This window comes from Carettochelys insculpta, chromosome 10 (genome assembly GCF_033958435.1).
Source record: "Carettochelys insculpta isolate YL-2023 chromosome 10, ASM3395843v1, whole genome shotgun sequence".
NCBI lineage: Eukaryota > Metazoa > Chordata > Testudines > Carettochelyidae > Carettochelys > Carettochelys insculpta.
The window spans coordinates 42,895,723-42,913,840 of record NC_134146.1 but is presented as its reverse complement, the minus strand read 5'-3'; the positions used below and the strand labels follow the sequence as shown (position 1 = coordinate 42,913,840).

Genomic DNA, 18,118 nt, shown 5'->3' with positions numbered 1-18,118 from the left:
GGGGCCTGTCTCTCTCACTTGCCCAGGGGCCCGGAAATTCTGTTGGCCACCCTGACCACCAATGTGTTAGGCATTTTACTAGCAGCTCTGCAAGCAAGGAGTGAAATTCTGAACCCATTCAAGGTTTTATCACAAGGTGAAATCCAGGACTCACTGAAGTCAAAATGTTCATGCTTCCTCAGTAAAATGGGAATTTTCCATTACTAAATGTGAATGTTGTTTCAAATAAACTAGTTTCCACACAATATTAGCAACATATTCTGATAATTTGAGAGAATTTTTCTAAACTGAAATTTCACTTTTCATTAATATTTTTGCAGTTTACTGTTTCTTTTCTCGCAGTTCAAACAATGAAAATAGATAGAGAATAAAATTGAAATTAATTAGTCAATTTCAGGACCTTATCATTTTCAGCTTCTCATGCGCTGCTACAAGACTGCAATGTTCAGCCTGCAAATTAACACCACTACCAACTCCCTCTTATACAGAACTTTTCAGTCATAGAGCTCCAAGTGCTTTATACATGACTTAAGTATCATTATCCTGCTTTTACAGATGGGAAAAGTGAAGCACATACAGACTAAAGAGACTTGCCCAATGTCACCCAGAAGGTCAGTAGCAAAGCCAAGAGTTGAATGCAGTTCTCCCAAGTCCCAGATCAGCACTCTGTCCTTTAGACTACACTGCCTCCAAGGCTGAAGGGAATTATATATACACCTTTTAAATACCTGGTTTTCACTGGGATTCCTTCCCCATTTCTTGGAAACATTTTTATCCATCTTAGGTTTTGTAACTATTATTGGTAACAAAACGTAAACTTGAAGCCAAATTTGACCAAACTGCCCTTTTAATTATTTTTTTAATTTCATTGTGAGCTACTTGCTCCAATTATCCTTGGTGGAGTTTGACTTTTTATTCTTATGTTTGCACGTGCAATGGGGTTTTTTTTAACTTGTGAAATTAAAAAATATTATTCATTGTAATTAAAACTCATCACTAGTCCTCTCTCTTACTCAGAGGATTTTCTTATCTTTGTGGGTAGTGACTCACTAAACTCTGAGAGTTAAACATGTAAACTCCAGACAAGAAAAGAATCTTATTGGAAGGCAATTTTTAGCTCCTGAAACCATAGAGAGTATGTCTACACAGCACACTAAACCTGGACTCTAATTCAGGTTTGAATTCAGGTCCCTGCTCCCAAGTCTGTGTCCACACACAAATCACTCTGACTAGGGTCCTTAGATACTGCTAAGGGGTTGGTTCCGAGATTGGATCCTAGCCCTGTCATATTGCAGTGTGGACACAGATCAAGATGCTAATCCAAGTCAGAAGGTGTGTAGTGCAGCATGGTCACATTAGCATGGCTAAGAGACCCCTGGCCAGCAACTGTAAACACATACAAAATGGGAAAGAAATGCTAGAAAGGAGGACAGCAAAAAAAGTATCTGAAGGTTATAGTGAATCCCTGGCTAAATGAGAGTCAACAGTGTAACATTATTGCAAAAAAAAAAGCCAGCATCATTCTGGGATGTATTAGCAGGAGTGTTGTAAGCAAGACATGAGAAGTAATTCTTCCGCTCTACTCCATGCTGATTGCACAGCAAAGGTATCGAGTTCTGAGCACCACATTTCAGGAAAAATGTGAACAAACTGGAGAAAGTCCAGAGAAGAGCAACAGGAATGATAAAAAGTCTAGAAAACATAAGCTATGAAAGAAGACTGAAAAAATCTGGATTGTTTATTCAGGAGGAGAAAAGAAAATAACTGTTTTCAAATACATAAAAGTTGTTACAAGGAAGGAGGAGATAAACTGTCCTTACTGTCTGAGGACGGGACAAGACGCAATGGGCCTAAATTGCAGCCAGTAACATCAGGAAAAACTTCCTGATTGTCAGGGTGGTAAAGCATTGGAATGAATTTCCTAGGGAGGTTTTGAAATTTTTAACACTAGGTCAGACAAAAACCTATCAGAGGTGATTTAGATAATACTTAGTCCTGCTACGAGAGCAGGGAACTGGACTGGATGACCTCTCCAAGTTCTCTCCAGTTCATTGAAATCACAGGTAGTTAGTTTTAGGAAATGCATTTTATTTTCCACTGATAAATTAGTTTTTCTCCTACTTAGAAGAATGTGAGCAGTGCTGAACAAAAGATGAGCTTCCTACCACGTGCATCTGAAGCATATCAATTCCGAAGTGCGCCAAGTGTTTTGCTATATGTGGATCTAAAACTGCTTCGTCTTCATCAAAAGAGTACACATCTGCAAAACAGAAAAAAAAAAGTGCTAATGTGATGATGCACAGAAGTTACCTGCTGGCTTTATTTACAAATGGAGACAAAACATTAAGACTACACGTACACCACAGCGATCTGTTGGCAGAATTTACTATCGGAAGAGATCTTCCAGCAAAACTTCTGTCGACAGGTCACGTCCGCACACAAAAGCAGATCGAAAGAGCAATCCACTCTGTCAACAGAACACCTGGCTGCCCTTTCAAGAGAACAGCTAACCAGAAGCTCAGCAAACAGGGCCTATCCAGTGAACTGGAAGCCCTGTCTGTTGACAGAGGGCCCTCAGAGTGTCTACATGGCTTTTGTGTTGACAGAACACTGTTAACAAAGGTGTTATACCTGAACGTGGAGAGGCACAACACTGCCAGCAGATGTGCTGGGTTTTGCTCTGTAGGTTTTTCCTGGCATGAGCCCAGTTTTGACAGAAAAACCCTCTCATGTAGACTTAGCCTATAAGAATAGTACCGCCTCTACAGACTGGGTTATTGATAGGACCAATATTTATGTATGACCTGCAAAAGTATATACGGAGTTATGCAGTTGGAAGGTATCTTACCCTACACAAGATCACCTTAGGTGCTCTTAAAACAAAGATATTTTCACAGAATTTGAAGTTTCCTAAAAATATTAAGAAATATCACTGTGATTTCAAAAGAAAAACAATGCAACCAAATGGAGGTGTGCTAAATGCAAAGGGCAAAAACATACACAAATATCTGTTAAGCAGCAAATCTACATTTTCGGCACAAGAGATTATTATCAATTGTGTGATCATTTGGAACTCCACGAATCTGCATATATGCCTGTGCAGACATTACATACTGACAGAGGTACTGGAACTCCGGAAGGAAACAGAGTTGATTGACTACTAACTATACTACATCAATTATCAATTGCTGCTATGGACACAAGGTGCAGGAATGATCAAGAAGCACAGAGAAATCCATCCAATGACAAACGTGGGTAAATGTTTCATTAACAACAACCTAGGAGGATCTCAGAAAATCAGTATTACAGTTGAGAAAGGAAGGACTACCCAGTGGTTAGGGCATGGATATGGGACATGGGAAACCCAGGCTCAAGTCTTAAATCTGCTACAGACCGCCTGTGTAGACTTGTGCAAGTCACTTAGCCATGCTCTGCTTCAGTTCTCCTTGTCTAAAATGGGGATAACAACAGTGCCCTACTTCACCATTAATGTCAATAAAGACACATACAAGAATCACTGAAACAACTTACCATGGGTCATGGTAGATTCTCTATCATTGACAATTTTTAACTCAAGATTGCATGTTCTTCTACAAAGCATCTAGGATTTATTGTAGAGACAATCTCTGGCCTGTGCTATACAGGAGGTCAGAGAGTAGATGACCATAATGGGTCTCTTTTGGCTTTAAATCTATAAATCTCTAAGACTGTGAGATAATGGGGAGCCACAGAAATATCTTAGATACTTCCAGGTTTAGAGAGGCTTACATTAGTGAAATGTCTGTCAACAGAATCCCTATCCTTAATTGTATCAATTCCATCTACTTCATAAAATTGATTATAAACAGAGCTATGAAACACTCCCATAATAGGAAATAAGCCTTCCATCCTCCATTTCTGGGGTTATTTCTGTTCCCTGGTGGATGAGGACAATGGGATGTCAGCTTTGGGACTGAAATGACACACCTAAGATATGCTACGCTATTATGGAATGCCACAGTTACATAAACCCATACACCACACTGATAAAAGTTGTGTGAACCTGATCACAAGACTCCATTAGTTCTCAAAAGGACTGATTGCAGGACAGAAGCATGAGAATGTGTGACTGACAATTCACATTTAAAATGCCAAAAATGTATGTTTATATATATGGCATGCAAGCTTCATTTTACTTAAGATGTCCATGGTAAAAATAATAGTTTTAATGCATAAAGCTCCATCATTAAACCTTCTAAACAACTGCTCACTGACTAAAGAAGCAGTTCCCAACCTCTTCCAAACAGGGACCCATTTTGATAATTCCGGAAGCCTTGGTGACCCAAGGCAATTCAAAATCGGGGGGGGAGGGAGGAGCAATGCTGTAATGATCTAATTTTCAATCTGAGTCAAGAACATAAAATTGCATCCCCTCATGTTAGTTATTTCCTAGAAAAAGAGAAAATACATTAATAATAATAAAATAACACTACTTTTGTTATAGTTAATTATCATAATTGATCTGAGTTGTGGTGGGGGAAAAACCCTCATCACCAAACTGCTCCCCCCTGCTCCCCCAGCTTAAACCCACACTCAGAGGCTGGGGGGGAAATCACACTCAGAGTCTGGCAGAGTCAAACTTGGGCTGTGGGGACTGGGAGGGTCACATTCAGAAGCTGGAGGGGCTGGGTGAGTCACTCAGGTGCTGGGGAGAGAAAAACAAAAAATAAAACCTGACAAATAAGCTATGTAGAACAGAAGGGGGGCAAAAGAGGGGTAGGGAGGAGTGAGATGAAAATTACTTGCTGCAAGAGTCTACTGAGTGGCTTGCCTGGGACGGCTACGAATATCAAAGGTTGATAAGTTGTCTTTGTAATGCATAATTGCTTCTCTATTGATAGAGATAGCTGCTGGATGTGGCAGTGTTAAAGAGCGCAAATGGCTTCTTTAAGAGCCACATGCAGCTCTGAGCTGCTGGCAACCCTTAACAAATTAAATTGTGACCCATGTTTGGGTCCCCACCCATAGGTTGGGAATCCCTAGAATAAAGCAAGACTGAACAAGATAACTACTAAAAAATTAGTAAGAGCATTGGGCAAAGATTCCTTGTTCAGACAAAACTTGGGCAGTCAGAGATATAAGTTCAAATCCCTACTCTGCCACAGACTGTTGACGAGAGCTTGGACAAAAGTCACTTAACCTCTCTATGCCTTGGGCCTGTCTATATGGGGAAGTTTTACCAATTAACTCAACATAGTTATGCAAATATCACTCATTTCATGGACACACGCTGGAAAAAGAGTTATTCTGGTGTAGTGATACTGGTTTAAATTCACATCTTAGCTCATATAGATATAACTTTCCCATGTAAATGAGTCTCATTTCACCTAACAATAACCAGGTAATTTACAGACCCCCCTTCTGCAATATCTAAGGCTATATCTACACTATGAAATAAAGTCAAATTTATTAAACTTGACTTTTTACCACTAGATTTTATAAAGTCAATGGTGAATGTTCACGTTTTTCCAGAAAGTTGACATGGTGTGTCTCCAGTGCCTTTGCTAGCTTTGACTGTGTCACCAGTGCATTGTGGGTACCTATCCCAAAGTGCCTACAGCCCCATTGCATTCAGGGGTTTTGTGCCAGTGTGTTATAGGGGAAAAAATTGCACCACGAGTGGTTATGGGTATCTGAGTTTATTGCAGGGTGCCTCACTCCCCGCTTCATTGAAAACAAATGGCCAAAGAAATTTTCACACCATTTTTCCAAAGCCTGCCCCTGACTCATGTCCCTAATGCTTTGTGTTGCTAAAACTTTTTGGTCTTCCTGGGCTCTGAACAGGATTTCACAGGAATCTCCTTTGCTGACCCCCATACACAAGCAGGTGCAGCAAGAAATCCACAGCCCAGGCAGGCTCGTGTGGGTCACATGGGCTTGAGTCTGCCTGGCAAGGTGAATACACAGTGCTCATTTGTTAACTCAGGGCAAAGCTCAAGCTGATGGAGGAAGCACAGTTTCTCCAGTAACAATATTTTCCTGAGGAAATGGACTTTAATAAATCTGAGGAGAGGACAGAAAGGAAGGGAAGGTCCCACAGCTCAATATTTAGTAGGCAAGCCCTGTTATAGAGTTCAGGTCTGTGCAGATTTTGTCTTTCTAAGCAAGTAAATAGTGTTTGCGGCCCTTCTTTTATGAAGGACACACTGATGAGATATGCTACATTCAGCAGCTCTCTCATCACCTTTTGCTCCTGCCCCAAGCAAGTAGCCTAGTTAGCCTCTTTTCAGCCCTCCCCAGGTCCTGACAGGACCCAGAAAAGTTTCCCGGCCCTTCTTCACACCTGACCACCAGAATACGCCACTCTCTCCACTGACATCCTCATGCCGTCTGCCCACCTCCCTGCGCTTCTCCATGCCAGACCTTCCACAGTGACTGCTTCCCCTTTGCTAGGTCCCTGTCTGATGGAAGGGCAGGAACCAGAAATGGGGGAGAGAGGTCCTGTTAGGTGCATAATTTAGGGGTGCTGCAGAGGAGATGCCAGCAGGGGAGAAGGTAGTTCATGATACAAAATCCTCAGCATGCCCATCTCCTTGCAGCTCGAGGTCTTTTCCCCTCCTAAGCAAAGAGTCACTTGGCAACTTGAATGAAACCTTAGCAACTGGTCAGCCCCAAAAAGCTTAAGTATCTGGGTCTTGGTCAATGTTCTTTCTATAACTTTTTCCATTCATTAGTGGAATAAATTTTGTTACATGAACTGAGGCATGTGCAGATGTATACAGCCAGTGGAAACACATGCTGGTGGCTGTGGGCACTCTGCTAACCAGCTGGGTGGCATTTGAATTTCTTCTGGGTGGTTGTCCAAGCACTCAGCTTACAGGGAACAGTGGTTCTGGGTCCTGTGAGCTGCGTCTACACGTGCACGCTACTTCGAAGTAGCGGCAGTAACTTCGAAATAGCGCCCGTCACGTCTACACGTGTTGGGCGCTATTTCGAAGTTGAAATCGACGTTAGGCGGCGAGACGTCGAAGTCGCTAACCCCATGAGGGGATGGGAATAGCGCCCTACTTCGACGTTCAACATCGAAGTAGGGACGTGTAGACGATCCGCGTCCCGCAACATCGAAATAGTGGGGTCCTCCATGGCGGCCATCAGCTGGGGGGTTGAGAGATACTCTCTCTCCAGCCCTTGCGGGGCTCTGTGGTCACCGTGGGCAGCAGCCCTTAGCCCAGGGCTTCTGGCTGCTGCTGCTGCAGCTGGGGGTCCGTGCTGCATATACAGGGTCTGCAACTAGTTGTTGGCTCTGTGTATCTTGCACTGTTTAATGAAAGTGTGTCTGGGAGGGGCCCTTTAAGGGAGCGACTTGCTGTTGAGTCCGCCCCGTGACCCTGTCTGCAGCTGTGCCTGGCTCCCTTATTTCGATGTGTGCTACTTTGGCGTGTAGACGTTCCCTCGCTGTGCCTATTTCGATGTTGGGCTGAGCAACGTCGAAGTTGAACATCGACGTTGCCAGCCCTGGAGGACGTGTAGACGTTATTCATCGAAATAGCCTATTTCGATGTCGCAACATCGAAATAAGCTACTTCGATGTAGGGTGCACGTGTAGACGTAGCCGTGCTGATCTCACTGCAACTCCTTACTTCATGCTGGGGATTAGCAAGTATTCTAAGAGCTAATGCAGGTTTTTAAAAAGGTTAGTCAGGTTATTGGCCTGTAAAAGCTAACCCCCCTAAGCCAGTCCTTAAGTTATGCTGCCTGATTAGACAAGGATTCCCTTCATTCACATTAGTCATGGGTGACCCTACTGGTATGTGTGTGGATATACATATCTTTCTGTCGGAATTCCATTGTGAGAGTGTTAGTGTCCCAAAAGACATTATGGTTTCATCCATGTACAGGAGCTCACAGCATTCCCATACTCTTATGGTTGAGTCATAACCAGCCAACAGACTGTAAAGTTCAGAATGCGTCCCAGAATTAAATTACACACAGATCCAGGGTGACTGCCTTTATCAACATGAAAGCTGGTAGTTTAGTTTCCCTAGTTCAGTGCTCGAAAGAGAGAGCATTGTTACCTGAAACCAGGAATCAACAGAATAGTAGAAATAGAATGTGGACATGCAAGCCATCAATCTTTGCTCAAGCCCAGCTCTTGTTTCATCAGTTTCAACACCTTCCACTGTGCAGCTAATTATAATACAAAATACCACGGTGACTTTTAGAGAAGAGAGGAAGAAGAGCAGAAAGCAGGAATTAATTTATTTAAAATTAAGAACAGCAAAACTCAGAGCAGGGAGAAGACAGCCCCTGTGACTAAGTCTGATGCACACTCGTAAAGCAGACCATAGATGATTCGGACCATGGGTAGATCAGAATATAAATACTTATGGTGGCAAGTAAAAGTGGTGGCGGATGGTGGAGGGAAGTGGAAGAAAAGATACTTAGATGATCCCCACTGAAGCAACAGAAAATGAGAAAAACATGGGGTGGAAATTAAAGGGAAGCAAAAGCTGAGGAGAGCTTGCAAGAAGAAATGGAAAGAGGAACACTATGCGGCATGGAGTTTTATCCCAGTATTCTTTTCTGATGAAGCCTTAAATTCTGGAGCTTTGTTTAACTACAGATGCAACACTCCATTCCATGGTGCAGGACTCTCTGTTTGACCCTCGAGAGCTGGCTGCATAAGGAGGCCCTATAACACTGCAAGACAAAGACTGCTAAGCCAAAGGATCCATGAAGCAACTCATTTAATATCTGTGTCCGTGCTAAACAGGACATGCTACTTTCAGCCATTCCCACTTTTAGCCTTGCAGCCATTTAAAAGATGTGGCAACAGAGTGGAGAAAAATGGCACACAGCCATGGTGTTATGAGAACTGAAAGAGTACAAAGGTACAGCCCTTTGAAATCCCCAGAAGACGCTATGGCTACAGTTACAATACAGTGCTCTGTCAACAGAAGTCCCTGTTGGGAGAGACTTTCAGACAAAACGTGTAGACAGACCGCGTGTACACACAAAAGGGAATTGGGAGAGTGCTCCACTCTTGACAGACTGCCCGGCTGTTCTCTAGACAAAACAGGCATTCGGAAGCATAACAGACAGGGCTGCCCTTTGTTGTGGATGCCCTGTCTGTCAAGAGGGACCCCTTGGGGGTGTTCACCCAGATGTTTCTTCGACAATAATCTGTTGACAGCAGCGGTAGGCCTCAAAGTTCTGAGGCAGAACACTGTCGGTGGAAATACTGAGTTTTGTTGACACACTGTGGATAAAACCCATTTTATATATAAACATTCCACAGGTTTTGTCAACAAAACCCCTGTTCTCTCGACAAAACTCTCTAGTACATGCAGCCCCCTACTCAGGCTGGATTTTAAGGTTATAGTCCAGTCCTACAGAAAATATTACATTTATTACTGTCATTTGTACGCAAAGAAAAGTGTTTTATTAATAAGTGAGTAAGTGGGAAGGGAGAAAGTTTTTTTTTTTTTTGAAGGGAAGCAGAGTTGACTTCAAGACAGAACAGAACAGAACAAAGAGCTATGCAGGACAGCTGCTGATCCTCTTTCCACGAGGAAGGATGACAGTCTGCCCTTTGTTATCAGAGAGGAGGTGGATGATAGGGTGAAGGCAAAAGGAGACCAACAACTGGAAACTAGTGTTGCTGCTTAAAGAGCGTCTGACAATCAGTGAAACAAGCATTCACTCTAGAGAGCATTGTACAGCCACAGCAGAATCCTGCTATAGGGATAGGTTAAAACACAACCTCTATGTCATTAAAATATTGATGTTCCAAGATCAGACATGCACAAAGAAGCAAATTCTCCCTCTGGGAATCGGGGAGTAATTCTGCAAGGCATTCTAATGTAACAGCAGGATGAATCAGGCACTCATGCGCTGTGGTGTCCTCCCCCTGCAGTTCAGCTGCATTAAAACTGGGGAAAATCAGCTCTCCTTTGATGGAATGAAGGAAAATCTGATCATTTAAATGTAAGTTAAACGTCTTACAACCAAATCCTCATTCATTTGTATGAGCAAGGGGCAAATACATCAACTTTAACAGAAAATTACGTTTGGAAAGTCATTTTTCATTCATACAGCCATGAGCACTGAAAACCAAATTCTAGTGCATAATCACATTATTTGTTCACACTTCCTCTTGGTAGCTATATGAAATCAGAATCTCTTTTCTTATAAATTTAAGCTCCTTGCACTTCTATCCTGCCTGATCCCCACCATTCATAATCCTCTCCACAACCACACAATCAAATGTCAAACGGGGGATACTTGAACCACCCTCACTTCTATAGCTCTTTCCTGTGAGGATCTTGAAGCACTTTACAAAAATTATCAAGAATCACATAAGGCCTGCAGGCTAGATGAGCATTCATTAGTATGAGAAAAAAGTTATGGGCTCAAAACAGGAATCACCAGTCAAAATTCTACTTCCTGCTCTCAGCAGGGATCAGACTAGATGATCATAATGTTTTTGTCAAGAGTAACTGGTACTCAGCCAGCTCCCCACCACTCGTCCTCTGCCCACCAATCCTGTGGCAGGGGCTGCCAAGGTGCAGGTAACTCTAAGGTTTATTAACAAGTACAGCTGTTCTGGGGGACGAGAGGATGTGATGGCTGGTAGGTATTTTGGTTTCTTTGTAGCTGAGCACAAGTCACCTGAGAACTAACCTGCACCATCAGGAGTGATGGTTCCCAGCTTCACTGCTAAGGGATAGCCCATTTCTCTGTAGTGTTCCAGTGCATGTCCATTTCCCCCACTGTCATCAAAGAACCATTTCCCACACAGAACCAAGCCATCCGTCAGGTTCAGCCAGAGGTTCTCCCGCAGGTCACATTTTGCACACTTCCAGCCACTGCCAGGTTGAGCATTGAAAAGTAATACAAAAGAAAGTAGTCAGTGCTACAATCCAAATTGCTGATGTTCAAGTCCAAGAACAAAAGGCCACTATCTACCAATGTGGAATACATGGGCATCTCGTGGCTGGATCATTGGACAGAGGATCAGCTCCTTGAGTAATCCACATGGATCTCCAATGTCACAAACCAAGGCATGCTGGTCACCATACAACAAATAACCCTGGTGCCCTACCTGGGGGGAATCCTAATGCCATTGTCCATCTGTACAAGTGATTTGGCATGTTTGGATACTTGAAGCTCTTCTTCCCAGGAGTCTGGGTCCTGCTTTCGGTAGGGAGATTTTGAACTGAGGACTGCATCACAAGCTATTGTTACCTGTAAACAGAAGGCAAATAAAGCAGGAGAGGTCAGACTTAAAACCTAATCCCTCTGATAGCTCTTAGAAGGCAAAACTGAAAAGCCTCTGTCCAACAGGCACTAGTGACCACTGAAAGTCTTAGGGAGTTGGGCACCCAGCTGCCTTTTATGCTTTAAAAGTCTCCCACTTGGAAATAAACTCTCTTCATACTCCCAAGCCATTAAACAGACCAAAGCACCCTCAGTCACATCGATGCAGCCCCAGCAAAGTCCATCAGCTGGGTGTGACGGAAGGCAGAATCCAGACTTCTACACGCTGGCTCAAAAGATGCCAAGTACCTTTCTAACTGAAAACAATATTTGGAAAAACAAGTAAAACTTTCCTTTATTTCCCCAAGAGAAAGAATTTTTGTTTCCCCTATAAAGTGGGCTGTTGTCAGGATGGAACTACTGGAGCTGGCAGCTACAAACCTAAAAGAACTTGGAGTCAATGTTTATGGCCAATTCAAGTATCTGGTGAGAACTAAGCACCTGAATCAGCAAGATATTTAAGTACATGCATAACATGATGTCAACATGTACACATGTTCCTGCTGAATGACAACCATTACCGTCAATAATAGAGCAAGACATGGACTACAATAAAATATGCTGCTTTAAAAATAAACAGGTTTCCTTGTAACAACTGATATCACAGGATATTTTCTTATACTATCTAAACTAGTACAGGTGTTTGGTAGCTGTCAGCTCTTACCCCTGCATAAACCCTATACCTGTGAGGCAGCGTTCCCTCTAATCTTTTCCATTCATTTGTGGATTTTTTTCCATCCATGTGCAGAATAAGTTTTATGTGCACTAAGGCATGTGGGAATGTGAACTACCAGTGGAAACAAAAAATCTAGCTGTGGGAGCTCTGATAATGAGTTGGGCAGCTTCTGAATCTCTCCTGAGTGGTTGCACAAGCACACAGGTTATAAGGAACACTGCTGTGATGTATGAGTTTTTCAGTAAGCCTATACCAGGGGCAGGCAAAATACAACCCTGCAGGCTGGATCTGCCCTGCCAAACTGCTGGTTCTAGCCCACCAGCACCATACAGCCCAGCACAATCCTTCAGAGACTCCCTGACTGCCGTGCCCTCCACACAGAGCTGAAAGCATCCAGCTGTGGGAGATATGCTTCTCTGCCCGCCACATGCCCATGGGGGGAGATCCTTGAGCTACCCCAGCCCCCAGCACAATCTCACAGCTCCCACTGGCCACAAACCAGCCAACAGAAGCTGCAGCATGTAGAGCGTCCTCCTGGAAAGGGTGCACAGTGCACAGAAAAGCATGAGGCCCCACTTCATGCAGCCTGTGGGGTTGCAGAAGACAGGGAGCCTGCCCCAGGATCCTGCCGGGCTGCTGTCTGGGAACTGCCTAAGGTAAGCGCCTCCCAGTCAGAGCTTGCACTTACACACACACACACTGCTTCCTCCATCCAACTCTCTGCTCCCCCACCTGCACCCCCCAGCAAACCCTCTGTACCCTGACTCCTGCATCCATATTCCCTCTTAGAACCTGCATCCCAATCTCCTGCCCCAGGTCACAACTCAAACCCTTGTACCCCTACCCCCAGTCACAAACCCCTCTTTCGCCCAAACTTCCTCCCAGAAACCATAGCTCATTCTGCACCCCAATACCCTGTCCAGGCTCCTTTCTGCACCTAAACTACATCCCAGACCCAACAGCTACTTCATTAATATAATGGAAGAATGTCCCTCGGGACCACTCACCAAATTCTTGGAGTACCCCTCTCATCAAAAATTATTGCCCACCCCATTCCACAAACTGCATAAGAACGCTTTCCTTTTACCTGTAACTCCACATTTCTCCACAAAGACACACTGTGAAATAGCTTAGAGCACAAATGCAGCTTGTGTGCCTTTTTCTTTTTAAACACATGAATATCAAGAGATATGATTTTACATTTTGCCTTTTTTATTTTAATAAGACAAGTTTTGCTTGGGTTTTAAATGTTTCCATACAAAGTTTGTAAAATTCAACTATCACAGGCTACGTCTACACATGAAGCCAACATCGAAGTAGCTTATTTCGATGTAGCAACACGTCCTCCAGGGCTGGCAACGTCGATGTTCAACTTCGACGTTGCGCGGCACCACATCGAAATAGGCGCTGCGAGGGTACGTCTACACGCCAAAGTAGCACACATCGAAATAAGGGTGCCAGGCACAGCTGCACACAGGGTCACAGGGCGGACTCAACAGCAAGCCGCTCCCTTAAAGGGCCCCTCCCAGACACACTTGCACTAAACAACACAAGATCCACAGAGCCGACAACTGGTTGCAGACCCTGTGCCTGCAGCATGGATCCCCAGCTGCCGCAGCAGCAGCCAGAAGCCCTGGGCTAAGGGCTGCTGCCCACGGTGACCATAGAGCCCCGCAGGGGCTGGAGAGAGAGCATCTCTCAACCCCCCAGCTGATGGCTGCCATGGAGGACCCGGCAATTTCGACGTTGCGGGACGCGGATCGTCTACACGGTCCCTACTTCGACGTTGAACGTCGAAGTAGGGCGCTATTCCGATCCCCTCATGAGGTTAGCGACTTCGACGTCTCGCTGCCTAATGTCGAAGTTAACTTCGAAATAGCACCCGACGCGTGTAGCCGCAACGGGCGCTATTTCGAAGTTAGTGCCGCTACTTCGAAGTAGCGTGCACGTGTAGACACAGCTACAGTGTGATAACTTATAGGAGCCAGAAGGTAAAACTCACACATGTGCTTTCATTCTCCCACCGCAGAAAAAAACAACAACAGCATTAACTTGGAAGGGTACATTAAATTATTATAACTGAAGGAATACCTAATACTTTATCTAAGAAATTATTAACAAGTGTGAGAACATGTGGGGTTTTCTGAAGAAACATTTGATATTTTTGCCTTTAGCAATCCTTGAGCTAAGCTAATGAAAATGGATTGTCTTCCAATTTATGCACTACATTCTTAGGCTTCAATCCAAGAGAACTACTCATGTGGTTAAAGTTCAGTAAGGAAGTAAGTGTCTGTGGGCTTGGGACTTTTCATTGCCCAGACTTTTCAAAGGGGCTTCTGATTTTGGGTACCCAGCTTGAGACATTTTGCTCCTGATTTTCACAACTGAGCATATACAACATGAATGGAAGTCAATAGGAACTGGGGTTACTCACTCACTGAATATCAAGACCATTGGTACCTCAAGTAGAATATTCAAAAGCAAGAGCCTCCTTTGGAAAATATGGGCCTTCTTTTGATAGTGCAGATAGATAACAAAAACCGCAGAAACATATGCAGGCATCAGTTCTAGGATGTGACTAAATACTTCTGTACAAAGCACTGCCAAGCCTCACACCTGCTGAAGGAGAATTTCCAAGCCTTTAGTCCCCATCACCTGTTTACAGCTTCCTTAAACTCCCCTACCTTCCTCTCTGTTCACTTGGGATGACCAAGATCTCTCTCACCCCTCACTAAACACCCTCCATCTTTTCCCCTTCATGGGTGCCAAGTTCTGTAGTGTGTTCTAATCTCTAAACCTGCCCCAGCAACCCCATTGCCTTCACTGATTCACACACTGACCTCCCTCCTTTCTTAATACCAGCAGACCAGGCCTACTGCCCCAGAGAGCAGCCATGTGACCTCTCCAAATACCATCCCAGTCCCCACCTTCTCTAAGTTCACTGAATGTTTATATACACGTTTCTCCTCCAGATTCTTCCTGCTGCCTCTACTTTCCATACCACGCGACCTGTACTCTCTGAGGTCACCAGAGACCACATCCTCGCCTGATCTCAAAGCCTCATCACCAGCTTCATCCTCTCTGCTGCTTTGGACAGTCCCGTGCATTTGTTTTCAACATTTTTGCCTCCCAGGATTTCTGTTCCCAGCCAGTGCAACAAGACAGCCAATAAGATCATCTTCCTTGACTGTCACCAGCTAACATTGCCCCTCTGAATCTCTTTACCATCTCCCTTTTCTTCATCTCATAAAGTTCAACCCTCTTGTTCTTGTCTGCAAAATCCTGAATAACTCTTCCATTTGTTCTTAACTGCACTGGTGTGTTTTCACTTCTCTCCTCCCCAACCTCCTCAACATTGCCAAAGAAGTAGCCTTCACACACTATGGGTTCACTTCTTCCAGCAGAGCCTTTACCCATTCTTCCACTCCGCAGAGATGATCTGTAAGGCCACTATCCTCTCCTCACTGAAATCCCATCCAGTAGACTAGCTTTGGGGGAGAAGAAAGGAGACACAGAACATACAAGGGAAGTGAGAAATACAAAACAGAGAAAGTGTGGGGAGCAAAAGAGAAGGAAGATCTAGTAGTTAAAGCACTAGCCTTTAATGCAGGAAACCTGAGCTCCATTCTTAACTCTACCATAATTTCCTTTGTGACCATGGGCAAGTTACCATGTTAACCCCTCTGTGACTCAGGTGCTCATCTGTAATAAGGGGCACTTCCCTACCACATGAGGGTGACATGAGAGTAAATACATTAATTGTGAGGTTCTGAGGTACTACAGTGAGGAGGACCACATATGTGCCCAAGGAAGGGAGGGGGTAAAACCAAAAACAGATAATCGAGACAAAGCAGGAAGACATAACACAGTCTTCAAGCACTTACAAGCTTGTTATAAAGAGAAGAGCGATAAATTGTTCTCCTTAACCTCTGAGAAGAGAACAAGTGTAATGGGCTGAAACTGCAGCAAGATAAATTTAGGTTAGATGTTAGGAAAAATCTCCATCAGCATGGTTAAGCTCTAGAACCAATTAGCTTTTGGCATCCCTGCCACTGGAGACTTTAAAGAACAGGTTAGACAACCACCTGACAGGGATGGTCTAATAATACTCACTTCTACATTTCTCGGATTCTAAGAGAGAAATAATTGGCCACAGGCCAGAATAAGTGGCAAGAAGCAGGTAGAGAAAGAAGATAAAATAAAAGCAAGATGGAGTAAGTCACATTTTTTTCAAATGCTTCCCTTTTCCCCAGGCAGTGGATGAGGGAGACCCAGATAGTAAAAATAACCAACATAAACTTGAGCAAACAAAGCCCTGCATCCATAACAATGAACAAGAGCCATTTCCTACTCTGCCATCATTTGCACACACTCACTGACCAGTGCTGGCAACTCCTCTATATTTGGTAATGGAATTTCATAATGATCTGGAAATATAACGAGTTTGGCTTCATCTTCATATTCAAAATCATCATTGTTTAACTCGCCATTTGTTTCTAGATCTGCAAAAGAGAGAGAGAGAACGTCAGGAGATGATAAAACTGTTAAGGAAACTAAAACAAAACTTCAGACTGAAATCAGACAACATCTTTAGGGAGGAAAAGCTGAGGAACAAAGTATCCATCTTGAGTTAATAGGCAACCATGGCTGCACTGGCTACTGGGCATAGCGGCCGCTGTGTTGTTACAGACACTGCACTTTTGGAAGTAGATAAGATCCTCGTATTTTTTTGGGTTACTCATTAAGAAGAAGAACATGATACATTCTGGTGACTTCTAGGTTTCAAAGCACTTTACAAACACGAGGCTTTGTCTGTATTGGAACGTTTTACCCATTATATGAATATAATCACACCGAATGTGACACACTCCTGAACCTCACATTCTCTGCCCTGGAGTTGCTGTTGCTCAGCAGTTCTGAAAATCAAAAGCCACATTTCTCACATTATGCCATATGCCCTGAAGTAGAAGTGCAGAGAAGTAAAGGGCCCCTAGGGAAATCTTGGCTGTGATTTGCTCATCAGTGTGTGGCCAACTTAATGACCCAAATCATTTTGAGTATGGTGAAGTATCTTTCCTTCCTAACCAATAACAGATGAACATAGAATGAAAACAGCTGATGCGTGCGGCTGTGACTGTTTGCCTGCTTGCCTGGTACCTTCTTGTACTTGTATGAATTCAAAAGATGACACAAGGAGATCCAGGTGAAAAAGTCCCATGTATTATTATTAATAATTAAGAAAAATAAATACCCATGATTAACTGGGTTAACAAGCAGCAACATTTACATGAGATGTAGGTGCTTCTTGTATTACTTTTCATTTCCCTTCCTTTATGCTACGCAGATTTTATAAAATGAAGACACAAAAAGGAGTAGTATAAGGAGAGTGAAAAGTAACAGCATGGCTGTGTTGCAGTTTTCATGGAAGTTAATGAACATTTTCCCATCAACATGACAGAAGCAGAATCCATCTACACATCATGTTTCTACAGATTAGATACAGTCGCAGGGAGAGGAGAATATCTGTCTGATACAATGGATAATTGACCTAAGTTGGCCCTTATTTGTTCTCAAGACACAGATGTAACATTTTCTATTCTACTTAAATGTTAAGCAAACACTGGCAGCAACCACTGCACATGTGCAATGTATGAAATCTGGGGTTAAGGTGAAGGTGGAAATTGCCATGGTTAGTTATCCACAGAACAAACACAGAATAAACAGCATCATTATAAACTACTCCAAAATCTTTCACCCCAACCAACATACCTTAATCAGACCTGGAGAGTTTACCTCTAAGAACAATAATCCAGGCTCCACTGAGTCCTTGGCTCTTTGCTGAGGCTGCCAAGCAAGGATCAGCTAGTGCCAACTGTGATTTTAATTAATGGCTATGTCTAGGCTAGAGGGATTTGTCAGCAGAAGTTTTTGTCAGAAGATATCTTCCAACAAAACTTCTGTTGGCAGATCATGGCCAGACTGCAGGGCGATTGAAAGAGCGATCCACTCTTTCAACAGGGTGCAGCTGGACTGCCCGGATAGTCTATCAGCAAAGTGGCCAACCAGAAGCACAGCAGACAGGGTTGCCCGGTGTCCCAGAAGCCCTTTTTGTCAACAGAAGGGCCCCTGGATCATGCAGACTGG

General features: G+C 43.6%; 1 protein-coding gene across 1 annotated transcript in view; it reads right to left on the bottom strand.

Moving 5' to 3' along the window:
- USP13 (ubiquitin specific peptidase 13) overlaps nucleotides 1-18,118 on the bottom strand; it is a 109,525-nt gene that overhangs the window by 54,849 nt on the left and 36,558 nt on the right. The window contains exons 4-7 of the mRNA XM_075004700.1: nucleotides 16,355-16,476; nucleotides 11,084-11,226; nucleotides 10,663-10,847; nucleotides 2,166-2,260 (exon numbers count right to left, since the gene is read on the bottom strand). Of these exons, the coding sequence (XP_074860801.1) occupies nucleotides 2,166-2,260; nucleotides 10,663-10,847; nucleotides 11,084-11,226; nucleotides 16,355-16,476 (545 nt within the window). The remainder of the gene's footprint in view (nucleotides 1-2,165; nucleotides 2,261-10,662; nucleotides 10,848-11,083; nucleotides 11,227-16,354; nucleotides 16,477-18,118) is intronic.